This window comes from Prionailurus viverrinus, chromosome B1 (genome assembly GCF_022837055.1).
Source record: "Prionailurus viverrinus isolate Anna chromosome B1, UM_Priviv_1.0, whole genome shotgun sequence".
Lineage (NCBI taxonomy): Eukaryota > Metazoa > Chordata > Mammalia > Carnivora > Felidae > Prionailurus > Prionailurus viverrinus.
Genome location: NC_062564.1, coordinates 18,661,347 through 18,683,030, shown reverse-complemented (window position 1 = coordinate 18,683,030; position 21,684 = coordinate 18,661,347). Strand labels below are relative to the sequence as shown.

The 21,684-nt window shown below is 38.7% G+C and overlaps 1 protein-coding gene across 12 annotated transcripts in view; it reads left to right on the top strand.

The window, feature by feature from the left end:
- Positions 1-20,625, top strand: part of TRIML2 (tripartite motif family like 2) — a 212,908-nt gene extending 192,283 nt beyond the window's left edge. For 6 of the 12 annotated variants that reach the window (XM_047857293.1, XM_047857302.1, XM_047857295.1 and 3 more), the window contains 7 exons: positions 5,683-5,923; positions 6,199-6,294; positions 8,888-9,076; positions 10,660-10,800; positions 13,263-13,285; positions 13,455-13,555; positions 19,979-20,625. In XM_047857293.1, the coding sequence (XP_047713249.1) occupies positions 5,683-5,923; positions 6,199-6,294; positions 8,888-9,076; positions 10,660-10,800; positions 13,263-13,285; positions 13,455-13,555; positions 19,979-20,568 (1,381 nt within the window). In that variant the 3' untranslated portion in view covers positions 20,569-20,625. Of the gene's footprint in view, positions 1-1,116; positions 1,235-5,295; positions 5,354-5,410; positions 5,515-5,682; positions 5,924-6,198; positions 6,295-8,887; positions 9,077-10,659; positions 10,801-13,262; positions 13,286-13,454; positions 13,556-19,978 lie in introns of those variants that run through there. The other 6 variants (XM_047857301.1, XM_047857299.1, XM_047857298.1 and 3 more) reach the window with 4 other exon arrangements.
- Positions 20,626-21,684: the final 1,059 nt, after the last annotated feature.

The following is a 21,684-nucleotide window of genomic DNA, read 5'->3' as shown; positions in this document are numbered from 1 at the left end:
ACTTAAAACCTAAAATAGGTTTTAAGAGACTACAAGACATGAGAATTTTGCTTGATGTTTTACCTTTCGAGACAAAGATTGTGAAGGTTTCCTGTAAGAATAAAATCATACGAATTATGAAGTTTGGGATGATGAGAATAAATGACAGAGTAATTGATATAATCTTCACAGAAGTTGGCTGCATCAAAGCTTAGAAAGGAGGAGGGGGTAAGAAAAATATTGAATAGAGAAGGAGATTGTTCTGGTTGAGAAGGGGAGGGGCACACAAAAATGAGTGGGGTCTACCTGGGGAATGTGGATTTAGAAGAGGGAGTGGATGGGAGTGTTGAGATAAGGAAAAAGATGTACTTAAAATTCCAAAGGGTGGATCCTGGTTTTGGAAAATCAGATAGCAAGTAGTAGAATTTCTCATTGTCCTGTCAGCATTTTAAAAAATAAATAAATCACTCTAGTGTGGTTAGCAGGGAATTGACTGATGCAGTGAACATCTTCCAGAGGTAGAACTGTAAAACTTGCGAAGTCGTGCAGATTTCCTCTCCACTGAGACCAACTATGAACTATTGGATTGTCCCCTGACTTCCCACCTGTGACACGTTCCTCAAGCTGTTATTTCTACTCTTGACTTTTCTATCCACAACTAATGCCATGATCACCTTCTTTAGTAAATATCCTGAAAACTAACAACGAACTCTGGTATTATTCTTTAGTGAAAATACTTAATGATTTAAGATGAAATGGTATGGCTAAGGCATAAACACAATGAGATTCTAGGGTAATGGCTTCTAGGAGGATTTCTTCCTGTGGAAAGTATCTATATCTATATACCTATATCACTAATTTAAAAAATAATAATAATAAGAGGCTACTAATGTAGTATCACCATTTCAGACCTTGGAGACAGAACAAAATACTGACCCACCCAAAGAGATTAAACCTCCTGACCAACGTCACTGGCACATTAAAATATGAATTAGCACTCCACCCAGATCTATCAAATCAGACTGGGGGTGGAGCCCACAAATCTGGTTTAATAAACTCCTATGATTCTAATGCTCACTGAAGTTTGATAACCACTATCCTAGATTTATTATATGGATAGAATTTGAAACTTCACAGGTTTCCTACATGATGGTGAGAGGTGAGGTCCTGGGAGCAGCTGAACAGATAAAAGCCCTTCAGTCACCACTATTCTGGCTTTTTCCCTGAAGGGAAATACTCAGGATTACAAAGAAAGGTGAGATTTTTTTCCTGAAGACCATTTCCTTCCTTATGGTTTTCTTTAAATATCTAGACTTGATCTTAATATTGTGAAAGTTTTAGTGTATATATGAAATGTAACCTTATAAAAGAATAAATAAGAAAGCCAGGGCAGAGGGGGAAAGATGAAATTAGGAAAAATGAGATAAATGTTGGTAACAGTTTAGCACATAGTCAACATTCTAGGAAAACAAAGTATTCTCCAACTTTCCTTTCTTTTTTTCCTGTAAAAATATTTAATCTCTATTCTCTCTTTCTCTGGTTTCCCTTTAACTTTGTGATGGTTTGATTCTAAACATTTCTTCAAAATATTTATTGAGCATCTAGTAAGTCAGGTGCAGATATAGGGCCTCTAAGGAATTGTAATTTCTTGTGGATGGAGAGTGAACAACAAATATATTTGTTCATGCATAAAATTAGATAACAAAGAAAACGAAAGGATATAAATAGTGGGAGGGTGTTTCCAATTGCGTAGTTCTAAAAGGGCCTCTCTGAAGTGATATTTGAGCTGAGAACTGAAGGGAAGAAAGAAGAATTAGAAGTATAAAAATATGACAGAAAAGCATTGCCAAGTGAGGAAGCAGAAAGGGCACAGATGAATTTATCATAACTGGAATGGACAATGGCTGGGGGAAGATAAAGGTGAGATTATATGTAGGCAGGGAAACCATCTAGAACTTGCTTAGCCATTTGGATTTTAGCCTAAGTGCAAAGGGATGTTGTCAGAAACCTTGATTTAGGTTTAAAAAAGTATTCTGGTTGAGCTGAGGAGTTGGGGATGGGGGTGGGGGCAGGGCTGAACACAAAGTAGTTGAGATGATGGCGGTTTAAATTATGCTTCTAAATGAATCCGTTTTAAAGTGAGCTGGGGAAAGGAAGGTATTGTTTGAAATCCTGGATAGTGCTTTAGATATGCTAATGTGGGGTGCTTATTAGGCATTTAATTGCCAATGAGTTGGAAGTGGTCTGTGTAGGTAGAAGATTAAATTGGAGAGAGGTACTTAAATTTTTGGAAATGTGATTATCTAGGGAGTCACTGGAACTAGAATAAGGAACTAGAATTGACCCTCGAAGCACCCCAAAACTTAGAATCTCAAGAGGATGTAAGGTCAAAAAAAGGATGCTGAGAAGCAGACCAGGAAAGTAGAGGCATGTCAGAGCTAAGATCTTGATTGCAAAAGGAAAGGTTCTGAGAGGAGGGTCATGGTCATCTGTAACTGCTGCTGAGAAGTCAGGTAAGATAAAGCCAGGAGTGGCTGATGAATTGTAAACTTGTGTTCATTTTGTGAAGTTGAGTGGTCTAGGACGTCAGGGAAGCAAAACAAGGGAAACCACAAGAAGGTTGAAGAATCTCAAAGTAGAGAGAAATATTTGCAGTTTGTGTAGTAACAAGGGATCAATCTTTTCAATGTATAAATATCTCTTAAAATTAAGGAAAAAGCCCCCAAAAGCCTGGTTTAAAAAAAGTAAAGGGTGGGGCGCCTGCGTAACTCAGTCGGGTAAGCCTCAGACTTCAGCTCAGGTGATCTCATGTTTGTGGGTTTGATCCCCGCATAAGGCTCTATGCTGACCTGCTTTGGATTCTGTGTCTCCCTCTGTCTCTGCCCCCACTCATGCTCTGTCTCTCTCTCTCAAAAATAAATAAACACTTTAAAAAAATGTTTTTGAGTAACGGCTTAAACAAATGGTTCATAGAAAAAGAAATGAAAATGGCTTTTAGCATGTGAAAATAAAATGTAAACTGACAATATATATAGATACCATTTCTCACCTATCAAGCAAGCAAAAAGTTTGACACCTTTCTCATATGTTGCTTGGAACACAAATCTGTGCAACTTTTGTGGTTGGGATTCCAGCAAAATGTACCAAAATTATAGGTGTATTTATCAGGAATCCCATTTCTCAGGAATATGCCCTCTAAGACCATGGTTCAGAACTTTGGTCTCAGGACTCCTTTGTACCCAAATTATTGGTGAAGACCTTAAAACGTTTTTTGTGTGTCATGTCTATCTGTAGTCACTGATCTAGAAATTAAAACTGAGTTTAAAATATATATATATATATATATATTAAACTATTAAAAGTAAACATAACATTTTTATGAGGATCCTCTTCTGAACAATTAATTGAAAAAAAGTGGCATGGTTTTACAGTTTTGCAAATCTCTTTAATTTCTCGTTTATCAGACAGCTAGTATATCTGCTCCAACATTCCACCCACTGCAGTGCTATTTTAGTTGAAATATATGAAGAAAATCTGTCCTCATACAAATACATTGTTGGGAAAGGAGGGCACATTCTAATAGCTTTTTTCAGATAATTAGGACTTTTCTTCCTGAATTTACCAATGAATGTTTTCTATTGTATTAAAATCCATTGTTCTGTCTGATACTTTGCATCTACATTTTATCCTTGCATAATCTTAACATCAGGCATTGGTCTTTTGGAACACATTAGTTCACTGAGTTTTCAGACTTTCCAAATGTTGACATATTTCACTATACAATATCCAAGTCACATTTGTTAATATCACCACCAATTTTTATCAGAAAAGAAGCTGTCAAAGTCTTGGGAAGCTGTCAAGCTTACAACAGTGGATACAAGTTCTCCAAAGCCAGAATTTTATCATTGACAACTAATACACTCACTTGGTTTTCTTGAAATGACAGGGTCACTCTGTTAGTGTTTGAGAAAATATCTTCCAAAGTGCTACATCTGAATGACCACATTTGTCTCATTTGTTCTTTCAACAAAAACGTGCTGGAAAAAACATGGCTCGTATGGCTTGTAACTCAGTTATAGAAAGTGTTTTTTTCTTGAGACAACGCCTGTATTCCCAAATGCAGCATAAATGCTCTATGCAGTTTTCATTTTGTCACCCAAAATATTAATTAAATCCTGTACTTAACAGCTCACTTATTATTTTGTTTCATCAAGAAAGTAAGGTTATTAAGTAAAAAAAAAAAAAAAATTAACTGGGAGTATGCAAGAGATTGAAAAACACGATAAATGACCATACTTGGTGCTACTTACTTGATGAATGGTAAGATATCAGAAGTTTTATCTACTATCAGCACAAATGTTAACACAGTAAAAAAGGCAAACCAAGTCTTGGGAACCACACTTTGAAAACTGCTGCTTTAATATTTATCCTCACAAAATACAAAGTTATCATACATACACAATTAATCAACTTCATAACTATAAAAGTGTTTGCATGTCTTAAATTAAAAATAAGAAGGAATGAAAAGACAGGAGGTCTAGTTGATGGCAGGGTTTGGGTGACAGTGAGAGCATCATGGTGGGCGGGCGAGGGGGAAGCTAGTAAGTCCACAAATGGAAGTCTGGGACTTCTGAGGTCTGTCAGATTTGTTCCAAGAGTATGTCAAAAGAGCTGGTTAATAAGATGGAATGGGGACAAATGTAAACAGGATAGAGGATTTTTTTTTTTTTTTGAGAAATTAATACTTGGGTGTTACAGTGTCACCACCGTAACATTGGCTGGAGATGGAGTTAGAAAAGAGAAGTAAGGCAAGGCAATTCTTCGTTGGTGAAAAGCTACCCAAATTCAGTGGGTAATCCCTTTTAGGAATAGAATTAAAATGTTCCTCGAGTATCAGAATTGTTGCTCAAAGGTAATCAGAATCATCTGGAAATGGGGATGGAAGAGATTATAGATCCCTTTCTCTCTTTCCTTAAAAGCAGTTTCCCTTTAGGTGTATTGGCCCTTTTTCAGTTGTCCAAGGTGAAAAATCTAGTTTCCCTTAAATTTTGTTAAGTTTTTCTTTTGGGGGTGCCTTTTTATTTTTTTAATCGATATCTTTATTGGCCAGCTCTTAGATGACAGACGTCTTCGGCTTTGCCCACAAAACTTGAGGTGCCTCACACTTAGGCGCATGCGTACTTAGAAAGCGGGTTCTCCCTTAAATTTGGCACCCAAGTGCCACTCCCCTTTAAGGAGGCCCGGGAAGCTGGCTGCATTTTCCAGCTTGTGCAAGCCCTGGGAAAGGGAGAGCGTCCTTAAATGCCTGAAGCCAGTCTTTGAGGCACTCTAGTCCCGGATGTTCCTCCAGAGCTTTAATACTCTCTGCCTTCTAGTAAGTGCCTTTTCTTCTTTTTCTTTCTTCTTCAGCTGCTTTTTTTTTTTTTCCTAGTGCCTTACAGGGAAGTGGTGTCCTGTGTCCTCACTTGTAACTAATTTTCAGCCCAGTGCTAAATTTTGAGAAAACTTGGAAGCCCCCTCAATCTCAGGATACGGGTGTGAGTCCCGTGTGTCCTCCCCCGAGCACGTGGCTGCTGGCTGCGGAAGACCTGCGGGTTCGAGGAGCCGCGGATGCGCTGAGGGGATCTGATGCTTGGCTGAGGGTGGACACCGCGGTTGGCAAGTGTGACTCCCCCAAATCACCGCCACTCTTTTATGGTTCAGTGTGCAGGGAGGTATTCCACGGCAGAAAGTTCACCTAGGGACACCTGCCAGGATGTCCAGGAGGCTCAGCTCCCAGTTACAGCAAAAATTCCCGGAAGATGTCTACTGTGAGAAACACCTGGAACTAGTGCAGTTGTTCTGTGTTGATGACCAAATCCTGCTGTGTGGCCAGTGCTTCCACTCTCAGGAGCACGAGAATCACTTGGTGTGTGGAGTACAAGAGGCTGCTGGCGTTTATAGGGTGAGCCTCCTGCAGATCCCAGAGCACTCTTAACACTGGCTGCCTCCTCTTACTAACTTATTTGGGGGAGGGGAGGCGATATTCTGATCCCGCAAGGCCACTTCCCTTAGGCAGTGTTTATCAGAGAATTCTAGACAGGTACTATATTTAGACCTTAAACGTAAAGGCTAAGAAAACATAGGTGTATTGGCCCTTTTTCAGTTGTCCAAGGTGAAAAATCTAACTATTCTAAAGCAATTACTTTACCTAGAGTTTTGTGATCTATTTCTCTGCAGAAGTTATTCCAGGAGATATTGAACACATTGAAGGAGAAACTTGAAGTAGCTAAAAGCATATTGGCTGATGAGCAAGAAAGAATGGTGATGATTCAGGTCAGTGCTTATCTCGAGTCTTAGGGAATTACCTATAACGTTGGACAGCAAATAACATAAACAAAGCCAAAAGATGAATGACAAACCAGGAAAAATATTTGAAATCCATTGGTAGGAAAAGTGTTAATTTCTTTATGAATAAAGAACTCTCTAACATCAATAAGCAAAAAGACTAGAAATTCAATAGAAAAATGATCAAAGAAATGAGATTTTGCAGAAAAGGAAATGCAACTACCTTTTGAATAAGAAGATCCTGAACTTTTTTTATGGTAAGAAGAATACAAATTAACTCTTAAATTTGTGAAATGACATTTGTAACCCTTATTGGAAGATACTAATGATTGATAACATTTTATAACAGTGCCATGGGCGAGTGAGCATCTCATGTAGTGTTGGTGGCCATGTAAATTCTGAAACCATTTATTATTTTTTTTAAGTTTATTTATTTTTGAAGGAGAGAGACACAGAGTGTGAGTGGGGGAGGGGCAGAGAGAGAGGGAGACAGAATCTGAAGCAGGCTCCAGGCTCTGAGCTGTCAGCACAGAGCCTGATGCGGGTCTCAGACTGACAAACCATGAGATCATGACCTGAGCCAAAGTCAGATGCTTAACCAACTGAGCTACCCAGGTGCCCCTCCCCCTTTTTTAAAAATTTGAATCCTAAAACCATTTAAAAGGCAGTTTGAGAATTACTGTCCAGAATGAGGGCTTGCTGTCTGTTATGCCCATGTTTCACTTCTGATTTCAAACCTTCTAACTCAAGCCTTTAACTCTACTCTGTGCCAGATATCCAGATTCTGACTCTTCTCTCTTTCAATTTTAAAGAAAATAAATGGCTAGTTGAAGATGATAGAGAAGAACTGACTGACTCTGCAAGAACTTTTCAACTGATCCCCATTTTTTTCAGCCTTAACCACCATATATTCAAAAATAAAATATTGGGGTCCCACTCTTTGCCAGGGACTATACTAGGTGTTGGAGATTCAGTAGTAGGAGAGGGAAAAAAAAATTGCCCTTGTGCAACTGACATTCTCATGGAAGTAAACCAAATAAGTAAAATGAATGTTACATGGTAAATGCTATACATTCAGGGAGGGGTAGGCGGAGGGAAGCATGATGGGATATACTTTGAAATAAAGTGATCAGGACCTTGTTCAGAAAGTGGTATTTGAGAAAACTCAAGCTGTTGAGGGATTGAGTTATACTGTTTTGGGAAGAATCTGGTAGGTTCTTAGTTGGGGCTGGAAAGGCAGTGGAAGCTGATAGGTGAGATTAGAAGATAAAGGGGCCAAATCTGTAGGGCATCTGACTTTTTTTTTTTTATGTTTATTTATTTTTGAGGGGGAGAGAGACAGTGCCAGCAGGGGAGGGGCAGAGAGAGAGGAAGACACAAAATCTGAAGCAGGCTCCAGACTGAGCTGTCTGCACAGAGCAGGAAGTAGGGCTCAAACTCACAAACCTAACCTTGAGAGATCATGACCTGAGCTAAAGTCCACTTAACCGAATGAGCCACCCAGGCACCCCTAGGGCAGATGACTTTAAATGAAATAGGGAAGGGCGCCTTGGTGGCTTAGTCTGTTAAGCATCTGACTTCATTTCAGCTCAGGTCATGATGTCAAAGTTCTTGGTTTCCAGCCCCATATCAGGATCTGTGCTGGCAGTGCAGAGCCTGCTTGGGATTCTCTCACTCTCTCTCTCTGCCCTTCTCCTGCTCTCTGTCTTAATCTCTCAAAATAAATAAATAAACTTAAAAAAATTTTTTTTAATGAAATAGGGAAACAAGAGGAAAGTTTTGAACAGAGGGGTGGCTTGATTGAACTTTCATTCTCACAGAAACACTGACTGCTGAGATAAGACAAGACTGTAGGAGGGTGAGAGCAGAGGTGGGATACTTGACAGGGGACTGTTGTAGTTATCAGGGACAGGTGATGGTGAACCAGGGGTTAGTGGTAGAGGTGGTGAGCAGTGGTTCGGTTCTTGATAAGTATTGACTGCGGAGTCTCATGAGATGAAATATCATTAAGCTGGCCACTCCCAGTGCCAGTCTGTAGCTCCAACTTCCAAGTGATACAGGCTTTCACATCCAACTTCTATTCAACATCTCTTTTGGATGACTGATTGACTAATCAAAACCAGCATATCCAAAAACTGAGCTGCTGATAACACTCCCTGCCTCTACAATCTATCCCTCTCTTGTTTTCCTGTTTTGGCAACTTCCTTCTTCCAGTTGCTTTATCTAACAACTTTGGTGTCACCCTACCATTTCCCTTTCCTGATACTCACTATCCAAAGCATCAGCCAAATCCATTTGCCCCACCTTCCAATTTTCCTCATCTCCCCCTCTTTGTCACTGTGATTGTAGATTCCTCAGTTTTCTAAGTCAGTTAGCGTGTTCATCTGCATTGCATGTTCTAAGATTATGTTGATGTTGGTTGATCTTGAAACTTTCTTTGCCCTCTGTATGTATGCATTTTGTTTCTTCCCCTGTACTTGATATTCCCTTGTCTTTATATTGGAGTTAGAGATGGAAAGTGACCATGAATATTTATCTCTGCTGTTTAACTTGAAGTCTCTTATCTATATCTGTGATGAAGGGAGAAGAGCAGGATTTTAAAGAGATGATTGAGTCTGAATATAGAATAAGGTTCCGGTTGATGGTTGAAGAGATGAACTTCCGGAGCCTACAAGACTGCGTATTCAACCCAAAGTTGAGGGAAGACCATCTGAATCAAGTGCTGGCGTTTGCCACAGAGCTGAAGGGGCAGTCCCAGGAAACGCTACAGGTGAGAGGTGGAAAACAGCACGCTCACAGTATTTGGGAAATGAGGGAAAGGGGAGCTGAACATTATGCCAATTCTAGTATGAGACATCCAGTGACAGCCACACGTACATTAAAAGAATGTATGTATTCAGCCAGCCGTTCTATTTCCGGTCACTTATCTTACAGATATACTTACATGCATATAAAAAGATACAAGGATAAGGGAATGCTGTAAAATTATTCCAGTATAGAGCCATGGTTTAGAGGTCATGTTTGAAGCCAGACTGGTGAAATTCCTACCTGGCTTCTGCTATTTACTAGTCTCTAAGTGGCTAGTCTAACCTATACATGTTTAACCTGAGACTCAGTTTCCTTAGCTATAAAGTGGAGAAAATACCTGTAGTTTTTATGCTATTGTGAGGATTGAATGTGATAATCTACATAAAGCTCTTTAAATAGTGTTTGTACGTATTATGCAGTGGAGACTATTAGGCATTATTATTAACTGTAATGTTTATGATAGCAAGAGATTAAGTACAACCTATATCCATCAATACAGGACTCTCAAAATAGATTGTATTATGTACTTAAAATGGAATGCTCTTCAGCAGTTAGAAAAGATAACACAGCCGCATGTGTATGGATAAGAAATGCTCTCCAAGAACATATTATTTATTAATAAAAAACAAGTAGGGGCGCCTGGGTGGCTCAGTAGGTTAAGCGACCAACTTCAGCTCAAGTCATGATCTCACAGTTCGTGGGTTCGAGCCCCACTTCGGGCTCTGTGCTGACAGCTCAGAGTCTGGAGCCTGCTTCAGATTCTGTGTCTCCCTCTCTCTTTGCCCCTCCCCTGCTCACTCTCTGTCTCTCTCAAAAATAAACATTAAAATTTTTTTTTAAAGTAGGGTATAATATGCATCATTTGTGTTAAGAAAAATAACATGAGCATGTGCTATTATGCCTAGATAAAGCATCTTTGCAAGGATAAAAAATGTCAGTAGCTTGATTCATTCTTTCTTATTATTAATTGATTATATTTTTAATTTCAAATCTTAATTTAATGAAGGTAATAGGAGACTTTCTGGACAAAACTGTACAGCAAAATAACGTGATCTGTTTTAGAGTCAGGTTGTTCTCTGTATAAGTGGACTATGTGCATACCTTCCACATCAACACAAATATATTGTGTCGGGGCGCCTGGGTGGCGCAGTCGGTTAAGCGTCCGACTTCAGCCAGGTCACGATCTCGCGGCCCGTGAGTTCGAGCCCCGCGTCGGGCTCTGGGCTGATGGCTCGGAGCCTGGAGCCTGTTTCCGATTCTGTGTCTCCCTCTCTCTTTGCCCCTCCCCCGTTCATGCTCTCTCTCTGTCCCAAAAATAAATAAATGTTGGAAGAAAAAATTAAAAACAAAACAAAACAAATATATTGTGTCAAAGAATCTAGCTTCTAGTGAGGTGTCCTTCTTGATACAGAGGAGTTGTCGGGCCATATCTCCTTATATGTATTTCTGAAATGGCAGGAAGAAAAGTGCATTCAAGAGGTAGTTGAATTAGTGAATAAATGAGATTATCACTTGTAAAATAATAATAAGGCGATGATTCTGCAGAGACTGAACGATTTGGGGAAAGAGAACATGAATAAACTGAAGGAGAGTGAAGGCCGGCTTTCAGGACACATCTGCAGCCTCCAAAAGATGACTGTAGAGCTGGAGAAGAAGTGTGGGAAATACACCCTAATGGTGCTCCAGGTAAGATTCCAGAAATGATCTTCATTGCAGTATTTGAGAAATGAGAAGTGGACCGTGCTCATTAAGTGTCAATTCTAGTATATTCTATAATTTGCAAACATACATGAAGGCTGTGTAGCCTTTGGCAGTCACCAAAAGCATTATGAATTATCTAAAACCCTGGTACAGAGGAGAGTTACTTCATGGTATGAATTCTCACCTTAAGACTATCAGTAATTAGTTTGAATTGAGATATCCCTTATTAGGGTGAATAATTGGTTAGTCGAATAATGACACATCAATACAATAGAATAGTTTGCAACCAGAAAAAAAGAATGAAGCAACTCTATAGTGGTAAAAGGTATTTTCAGGGTATTTGATTGGAGTGGAAACATACGGAACTGCTTTTTTGTTTGGTTTTGTGGATACGTATATATGTATAGACATATGTTCGTTAACATTCACAGACTGACTTTGGCAAAATAAACGCAGAGATTGTAACACAAACATTGAGCAGTAACCTTGGAGAAACAAGGGTGAGATTTATTTGCATAGTATTGTATATTTTAAATGCATCACCTTTCAACTAGTAAATTATTATCTTTTTAAGACTTTATCCATATCCTGCTGCTGCTGGACTCATATTTGCAATGGGAGTGCTCTTATTTGAGAAACACTTGCTGGTAAACTGTTGGGTTCTATTCTAGAGCCCAGTCCCAGACAGTTAAAGTAGGCGTGGCTCAGTTATGCTCAGCTTCTGACCCAGCTTCCCCCACCGTCCCCAGTTTAGCAAGCCCTTGCACCTGCTCAACTCTTGCCATTGACAGTATAGAAAGCAAGTAGATGGGCAGAGTTTGAAATGATGACTATTCTGGATAAGACGACTGAGGTGAGGAATGGAAAATATGTCCCTTGGGAAAGGTAAATCAAAACCACAGTGAGGGACACCTGGATGGCTCAGTCATTTAAGTGCCCACCTCTTGATTTCAGCTCAGGTCATGGTCTCATGGTTCATGGGATCGAGCCATGCTGTCAGTGCAGAGCCTGCTTGGGATTCTCTCTCTCTCTCTCTCTCTCTCTCTCTCTCTCTCTCTCTCCCTCTCTCCCTCTCTCCCTCTCTCCCTCTCTCCCTCTCTCCCTCTCCCCCCACTCCCTCTCCCCCTCTCTCCCTGTCTCCCTCTCCCTCCCTCCCTTTCTCCTCTCTCAAAAATAAACATTTAAATAAAAAACTACAATGAGATAGACCCTCTCAACTATTAGAATGACTATCATCAATAAAAGACAATGGGTGCTGGTGAGGATGTGGTGAAAAGGGAGTACTTAAACATTGTTGGTGGGAATGTAAATTGGTCCAACCGCTGTAGAAAACAATATGGAAGTATTTCAAAAAATGAGAAATAGATCTACCATATGATCCAGCAATTCCCTTTGTGTGCCTATACCCAAAGGAAATGAAAACAGAATTTCAAAGGGATACACATACTCATGTTTGGAAACAACCCAAATGTCCATTAACAGATAAATGAATGAAAAAGGTGTGGTACGTATACATGATGGAATATTACTGAGCCATGAGAAAGGAAAATATCCTCCCATCTGTGATAACATGGATAGAGTGTGAACACATTGTGCTTAAGCAAGATAAGTCAGAAATACAACTATTGTACAATATTGCTTATATATGGAATCTAAAAATGTTAAACCTATTTAAAAAAACAAAAGTAAAAGGGTACTTACTGGAGAATGGAATAGGGTGGCAGATGGTTGATAAGAGTGATGGTGTTTAAGGGCACAAACTTGTAATAAATAGTAATAAACAATAGAGATCTAATGCGTGGTATAATGAATATATAAAACAATATTGTATTGTAAGTGTATGATGTGATAAATTTTGCAGTCATTACATCATGACCTGAGCCAAAGTCGGACACTTAACCACACAGGCACCCCAAGCATCTGGACTCTCCATCTCGGCTCGGGTCATGATCTCATGGTTTGTGAGTTCAAGATCCACATCAGGTTCTGCGCTGACAGTGCAGAGCCTGCTTGGAATTCTCTCTCTCCCTCTGTCTCTGTCTCTGTCTCTGTCTCTCTCTCTCTCTCTTTCAAAATAAATAAACCTTGAAAAAAAGTTTTAAAAGAAGGAAAGAAAGACATCCAGGTTAAATATAAATCTTGTCAAGACATCATCTGACTCAGCAGGTTCTAAATTCCATGTAAAATGACTATATAGTCCCTGAATAATAAAACTAAGAATATTAAAACAAAAAACCCAAATAGTTACCTTGGGAATATAACTGTGATTTTAAGTATTTTTTCTGACTTCTACCATTCAGTGTTAAAATTTGGTATCTGATAATTAGTACCATGAAGCTGAGGAAATTATGTAGAAATCGAGTTTCATTATGAGAAGATATTTTCAGGGGTACAACTCACAAGAGGCGTGGCTCAGATACTAACCTTATCTCTTTTTCACCCTGCAGAATGCAGGATCTTCTTTGAAAAGGTAAGTTTTCATTTTGGAAACATTGGGGTGGGAGTCAAGGTCTGATACACGAGCACCCAGGAGTAGGGATGTTGGGGTAAGGGTCGGGAGGTCATGTAACAAGATCCATCCTCTGAATAGTGGGGGGCTTGGCGTCTGCACAGATAACAGGCTGTCCTTTTTTTAATAGGAGTGAGTCACTACTGCTTCAGTGTCTAGAGCAAGCCCAAATCACGGACCTGAGTTTATGCCAAGTAACAGGAATGAGCAGAATGCTCAAAGTTCTGCAAAGTAAGTCGACACACCTCCATGATTATAGGGCACTTGACTTTGTATTGGAAAATCCAGCGAACATCCTACCATAAATACAAGTAGATTCCAAAGAGCTTAAGGATTTAAAAAGACTGGAGAGTGTAATAATGCTACGCACATTGGATAGTTATCAAGAAAATAATTGTATGCTCTTATGTTGAAAGGCTCTCCTGTGCAAATCCTTTCCCAGTTTTCAACCCTGAAACATGATTGCAAGAAGATTTCAGTTAAAAAAAAAAAAAATTAAACTTCTAGGGGAAAAAATGTCAACATATACGTATAATGAAAGATTTCTATCTCCTGCCCCACTGCCTTTTCTGGAATGTCCTGCAGGTGGATTCATACGGTAGGTAGCCTTTTGAGTCTGGCTTTTTTCACTTAGTGTAAAGCATGAGAGGCATATCCAAGTTTGTTGTGTGTATAAGTAGTTTATTCTTTTTTGTTGTTGTGTTGTACTCCATTGTATGAATAGACCACAATTTATTCTCTTGCAGTTCCATGGCCACTTGAGTTATTTCTAAATATATGCTATAAATATTTGCTTAGGGAGTTTTAAGTGGACATGACTTCATTTCTCTTGGTTGCATATCTAGGAGAGGGACTGTAAAATTTGTTTTCCAAATTGGCTGTGCCATTTTGCATTCCCACTGTTAATGTATGAGATTCAGTTGCTCTACATCGTCATAAGCATTTGGTAGTGTCACTTTTTTTTTCTTTAATTAAAGCTGACCTAATAGATACGTAGTTATGTATCACTTTAAATTTTAATTTGCATTTCTGAAATGACTAGGGATGTCGAGCATATTTTCATGTTTATTTGTACTTCATTATATCTATTTGAAGTATATCTATAAGCATTTTGCCTATTTTTAAAATTTTGTTGTATATTATTGAGTTTTGTGATTTCTTTATATTTTCTGATTAATATTTACCAGTTCTTTATCAGACACGTTTTGCAAATATTTATTCCACTCTGTGATTTATATTTTCTTTTTTTATTAAATTTTTAATTTTAATTTCAATGTTGTTAGTGCACAGTGTTTTATTAGTTTCAGGTGCACAAGTAGTGATCCAACAAGCCTGTACATTACTCAGTGCTCATCATGAGAAGTGTATTCTTATTCCCCATTGCTTGTTATACCCCTTCCCCAACCTGCGTCCCTCCGGTAACCATCAGTTTGGTTCTCATAGTTAAGAGTCTGTTTTTCAGTTTGTCTTCTTTTTGTTCATTTGTTCTGTTTCTTAAATTCCACATGAATGAAATCATGGTATTTGTATTTCTTTGACTCGCTTATTTCACTTAGCATTATAGTCTTTATTTACATCCATGTTGTTGCAAATAGCAAGATTTCATCCTTTTGTGTGGCTGACTGATATTCCATTGTGTATAACTACCACTTCTTCTTTACCCATTCATCTGTTGGTGGACACTTGGGTGGCTTGTATATCTTGATTATTGCAAATAATTTTGAAATTCAGCTTACCAACTTTTTTTTCTGTTATGGTTTGTGCTATTTGTGTGCTAAGAAGTATTTTAGTATCCAAATAAAGATTTTTTTTTTCTTGAAGCTTTAGCTCTTACATTTATGTCTGTTATTCTTTTGGAGTCATATGTGTGTATGACTCAGGATCTGGTAAAACTCCCCACCCGCTCCTTTTTTGTTCATGTATGTATCCTTTTTTGTTCATGTTGTTCCAGCATTATTTGGTGAAGATATTATTCATTAAATTTACTTAGCACCTTTGTTGAAAATCAGCTGGCACGTTTAAGCAGGTCTATATTGACTCTAATAGGTCCATTGATCATTGTGTTTTTCCTTTTGCTAATACAACACTGTCTTGAATGTGTACTCTATAGGAAGTCTTAAAATTGGCATGTGAGTTTTCCAAATTTGTTCCTATAAAAATAATTTTGCCTACTCTAGATCCTTTGCTTTTTCACATAAATTTTAAAATCAGCTTGTTGGGTTCTACAAAAAAAAACCCGAGATTTTAAATGGTGTTATATTGAACGTATAGATTAATTTAGGGATAAGATGACATATTTCTTTTTAGGTTTGCTTCACTCAGCAATGTTTTGAAGTTTTCAGCAAACAAATATCATGCATATTAGATGGGTCTCTAAGTATTTTATAGTTTTTAGTTCTTATACACACTTCTAATTGAAATTTGATTCATTTCTAGTTTATTGCTTATATATAAAAATAATTTGTATATATTGACATTGCATCTATGGCCATGCTAAACTCATTCTGAGCTGGTGGCTTTTTTATAGATTCTTTGGGATTTTCTGCAAAGAGAGTCAGGTGCTCTATTAATACAGGCAGTTTTATTTCTTTCCAATATGTAATCCTTTCTGTATTTTTCTCACCTTGTACTGGTGCTATGACCTCAAATATAATATCACATAGGAGCACTGAGAAACATTTGCCTTGTTCTTGATCTTAGGGTGAAAGAAAGCATTAAGTCTTTCACCTTGAACTTTTCATTAGCTGTAGGTTTTTGTAGTTGCCTTTCATCAAGTTAAGGAAGTTCTCCCTCTATTCCTGGTTTGCTAAAACTTTGTATCATGAACAAATGTTGAATTTATTAGATGCATATTTTTTCTTCATATATCAATAGGGTAAATATATTTTTTCATATGTTGGCCCAGCCTTGCATTCCAGGAGTAAACCTGGTTATGATGTTTCATCCATTTTATATATTGCTGGATTCAATGTGCTAATACTTTAAAGAATTTTGGTATTTAGGTTAATGAGGCATATTGATATATAGCTTTCTTATAATCGTCCATAGACACTTCAGTTTATTTATACAACACCCAGTGCTCATCCCAACAAGTGCCTTCCTCAGTGCCCATCACCCACTTTCCCCTTTCCCCCATCAACCCTCAGTTTTTTCTCAGTACTTAAGAGTCTCTTATGGTTTGCCTCCCTCCCTCTCTGTAACTTTTTTTTCCCCTTCCTTCCCCTCCCATGGTCTTCTGTTAAGTTGCTCAAGATCCACATATGAGTGAAAACGTATGGTATCTGGCTTTCTCTGACTGACTTATTTCACTTAGCATAATACCCTCCAATTCCATCCACGTTGCTGCAAATGGCAAGAATTCATTCTTTTTGATTGCCGAGTAATACTCCATTGTCTATATATACCACATCTTCTTTATCCATTCATCAGTTGATGGACATTTAGGCCCTTTCCATAATTTGGCTATTGTTGAAAGTGCTGCTATAAACATTGGGGTACAAGTGCCCCATTGCATCAGTATTCCTGTATCCCTTGGGTAAATTCCTAGCGGTGCTATTGCTGGCTCATAAGGTAGATCTATTTTTAATTTTCTGAGGAACCTCCACACTGTTTTCCAGAGTGGCTGCACCAGTTTGCATTCCCACCAACAGTGCAAGAGGGTTCCCGTTTCTCCACATCCTCTCCAGCATCTATAGTCTCCTGATTTGTTCATTTTAGCCACTCTGACTGGTGTGAGGTGGTATTTCAGTGTGGTTTTGATTTGTATTTTCCTGATGAGGAGTGACATTGAGCATCTTTTCATGTGCCCGTTGGCCATCTGGATGTCTTCTTTAGAGAAGTGTCTATTCATGTCTTCTGCCCATTTCTTCACTGGATTATTTGTTTTTTGGATGTGGAGTTTGGTGAGTTCTTTATAGATTTTAGATACTAGCCCTTTATCCAATATGTCATTTGCAAATATCTTTTCCCATTCCGTTGGTTGGCTTTTAGTTTTGTTGATTGTTTCCTTGGCAGTGCAGAAGTTTTTTATCTTGACGTCCCAGTAGTTCATATTTGCTTTTAATTCTCTTGCCTTTGGAGACGTGTCAAGTGAGAAATTGCTGCGGCTGAGGTCAGAGAGGTTTTTTCCCCGCTTTCTTCTCTAGGGTTTTGATGGTTTCCTGTCTCATATTTAGGCCCTTCATCCATTTTGAGTTTATTTTTGTGTATGGTGTAAGAAAGTGGTCTAGTTTCATTCTTCTGCATGTTGCTGTCCAGTTTTCCAAGCACCATTTGTTAAAGAGACTTTTTTTTCCATCAGATACTGTTACCTGCTTTGTTAAAGATTAGTTGGCCATACATTTATGGGTTCAATTCTGGGTTCTCTATTCGATTCCGTTGGTCTATGTGTTTGTTTTTGTGCCAGTACCATACTGTCTTGATGATTACAACTTTGTGGTAGAGGCTAAAGTTTGTGATGCCTCCCACTTTGGTTTTCTTTTTCAACATTACTTTGGCTATTCGGGGTCTTTTGTGGTTCCATACAAATTTTAGGATTGTTTGTTCTAGCTTTGAGAAGAATGCTGGTGCAATTTTGATTGGGATTGCATTGAATGTGTAGATTGCTTTGGGTAGTATTGACATTTTAGCAAAATTTATTCTTCCAATCCATAAGCATGGAATGTTTTTCCATTTCTTTGTATCTTCTTCAATTTCCTTCATAAGCTTTCTATAGTTTTCAGCATACAGATCTTTTACATCCTTGGTTAGGTTTATTCCCAGGTATTTTATGGTTCTTGGTGCAATTGTGAATGGGATCAGTTTCTTTATTTCTCTTTCTGTTGCTTCATTATTCGTGTATAAAAATGCAACCAATTTCTGTACATTAATTTTGTACCCTGCGACTTTGCTAAATTCATATATCAGTTCTAGCAGACTTTTGGTGGAGTCATAGACACTTTAATTTTCATTTCTAGATAATCTATTTTGTTCTTTGTCAAATCCATTTGGTCTTGCTTTTTAGCTTTTCTATATCCTGTAGATATTTTTAAGCTTTTCTTTTGTCTTCAAACTTGTAAGCAAAAATTTTTTTAGTTCAGTGCCTGGTAATTCCAATATCTAAAGTTATTCAGGTTTATTTCTGCTAATCTCAATAGTGCTTTCTTGGGGCGCCTGAGTGGCTCAGTTGGTTAAGCGTCCGACTTTGGCTCAGGTCATGATCTCACGGTTTGTGAGTTCGAGCCCTGCGTCAGGCTCTGGGCTGACAGCCCAGAGCCTGGAGCCAGCTTCAGATTCTGTGTCTCCCTTTGTCTGCCCCTCTGCTGATTGCACTCTGTCTCTCACATTGTCTCAAAAATAAACATTAAAAACAAATTTAAAAAAAAATAGCGCTTTCTTACTTTGAGTATGTGTTTGATTTTTTTAAACAGAAAGTTTTGCTTTTTTCCTTGGATATTATTTTTAGAAATTCTTTGAGTTCAAAAATGAATATATGCGTTATTGTAGAGAGAGTCCGCATATGTTTCTGCCCATCTTCTGGAAATACTAAAAGTTTGGGACAACTTGTATTTAAATGTAAAGTCTTATGGCTTTTAAGACCACTTAATAATATGAATGAGGCCTAAACTCCAGAAATTTAAGTGCATTTGGCATCAAAACTTTCTGCTGGATTAGAAATTAGAGTAAGAAATAAGGAACTACTCCAGGTTTATGCTTTAGCAACTGAAGAAGTAAGTATGCTGTTAACTGAAGTAGAAACTAGAAAGGGGTAGTTTTGAAGTTCCATTTTGGGCACAGTATGTGTTAAATGCCTGTGTTATTTTGAACTGGTATTTCGCAACTTCTCCATGAAGTAAGCCATGAACATATAGAAGATATTTAAAACTGAGGCTAGGTGAAGTAACCTGGGGAGAAAGAGTGCATGTAGTGAAAAGGATGACCCACCATTTAGCCCTGAGAAACTGTTGAGGAGAAAGAGATAAAGAGAAGGAACATTTTGAGGTATGAAGGCAAGTGTTACTTTCATCCAAGTATAAGAAATCACATTGAGCTTTCTTGTTCTCAGCTTGATTTTTTTTTTTTCCTGGAGGATTCCTTCAGGTCTTCTAGCCTCTGCTAATATGTTCTTTTGATTTACTCAATATCAAGGGCCTGCTGGCAACAATTTATAGGCATCCGGGTCACACTCTGGTGATATTTAAGATGAGAGCAATTCAGTTACAGGGAATCACAGCCGGTCACAGGGAAAAGCCTGATCTGTTAGGAGATTCTGATGCTTCTGTAGGGGAATAGATCTTGGAGTTCCAGGCTTGGAGATCTTCAGAGGAGTAGAGATGGGTCCCAGGTGATACCTAAGTAGGATTGGATGCCATTTTTACAGCCTGCTCAAATTCCTTTCTGGTTTGACAGGTACTTCCAAACCTCTGTGTGCTCCATTATTCTTTGCTCTTCCTCCTCAGATTGCATCTCCTTCCATTATCTCACTTTCTTCTCTGGTGTCCACTTCTTGAAACAAAGCTCAGAGGTTACCTGTCCTGAACTCTTGGATTGCCTCTTCCATATCTGTGCCTCTGACACGAGCCCACTCATTGGCAAGCCTCTGCATGTTAGAAATAGTCTGTGGTGTAGGCATGGACAACTGTCACTGAATTTAACTGAGTTTCTCTCTCCCTGCAGGAGCTGTCACTTTGGATCCTAAAACAGCTAATCCCTGTTTGGTCTTATCTGAGGATCTGAGAAGCATGCATCTCAGAAATGTCCAGCAGGACTTGCCTCACAGCCCAGGAAGATTTGTCTTCAGTGCCACCGTGTTGGGTGTGGAAAGCTTCACCTCAGGGAGGCACTACTGGGAGGTGGATGTGGAGAAGGCCACCAAGTGGCAGTTGGGGGTATCTGAAGATTCTGCCAGCAGACATGGTGATCTACCCACCACTTCGGGAAATAAAGTCTTGCTCATGGGTTCTTTGATGGGAACCAATTATACCTTCTGGGCCTTTCCCCCTCTGAAGAGGGTCTCCTTGAGAGGAGAGCAGATGCACAAAGTTGGAGTCTTCCTGGACTGTGAGTCTGGGCAGATATCCTTCTATGATGTGGCAAACAGATCCCTCATTTATAATTTCTCTTCCCTCACCTTCCAAGGAGCTCTCAGGCCCATATTTTCTCTTTGTATCCCAAGTGGAGTCACAAATTCAGACTCACTTAGCATTTGTCTTCCTCCCGTTTCTTCTTGTGATGTTACTGTTAGCCCACAGTCTTCCTTGGCATGAAATCTAAGAGGGGGCAGAAGTAAAGAGTTTGACTTTGTAAAAGAATCTACATAAAGTAATCCAATAAAAGATTTCTCACACTTGAGTTGGAATCTAGTTCATTATCCCAGAGTTTATATTCATGTGGCTTTCAACACCTATTTAGTGGCAGAGGTTACATTGAAACTGAGTCATGAATGATAATAACGGAAGGGCCCTACTAATTAGAACAGTAAATGCATTGCAGCATAAAATTGGGAACTTAGAGAAGTAATACCTATAGAGCCTGGACTCTATAGGACTAAGTTAAGGACTCTAGCGACTTCTGAAAACACAATTAGATATAATCAAGACTTTAGATTTGAGGACATCATCACAGTGACAGGTGAAATGAAGACATCCTTTGATCCTATTACTGGCAGTGTCAAGACTTCCTGACATCGTTTTAAACAGAGAACTCGATTTCCCCGGGTACTTTATCTGGGTGGGGAGGAGGTATTGCAGAAAATGTGAATATTTTAAAATTATTTTTGCAAGTATTCTACTTTCTTACAAGGATAATTAGATTTCTTATAAGAAGCCTGATAATTCAATGCTTCAAGATATACAAGTAAAGTCAAGACAAGAAAAGTCTTTGCACATCTTCACAGCAAATCACAATAAGTCTTGGGGGAGGAGGCACATGGGTGGTTAAGCATCCAACTTCAACTCGGGTCATTGTCTCAGGGTTTATCAGTTCAAGCCACTTTGGATATGATGTTCCCCTCTCTGCCTTCCCCATCCCATCATGCTCTCTCTCTCTCTCTCTCTCAAACAAACATTAAAAAAAGAAAAAAATTATTGTTCATGTACAGTAGCAGGTTTACAAATTTGATTTATCCTAAAATCACCTGAGGAGTTTTTTAAAATTATCTGGGACACCTGGGTGGCTCAGTCAGTTAAGTGCCTGACTGGACTTTGGCTCAGGTTATGATCTCACGGTTTATAAGCTAGAGCGCTGCACTGACAGTAGAGCGACTACTTGGGATTCTCTCTGCCTCCCTCTGTCTCTAAGATAAATAAAATAAAATAAAAAATATGAATAAGCCACCCCTCCTGAAACACTAATTACATCAACATCTTGGGTTGGAACCCAGG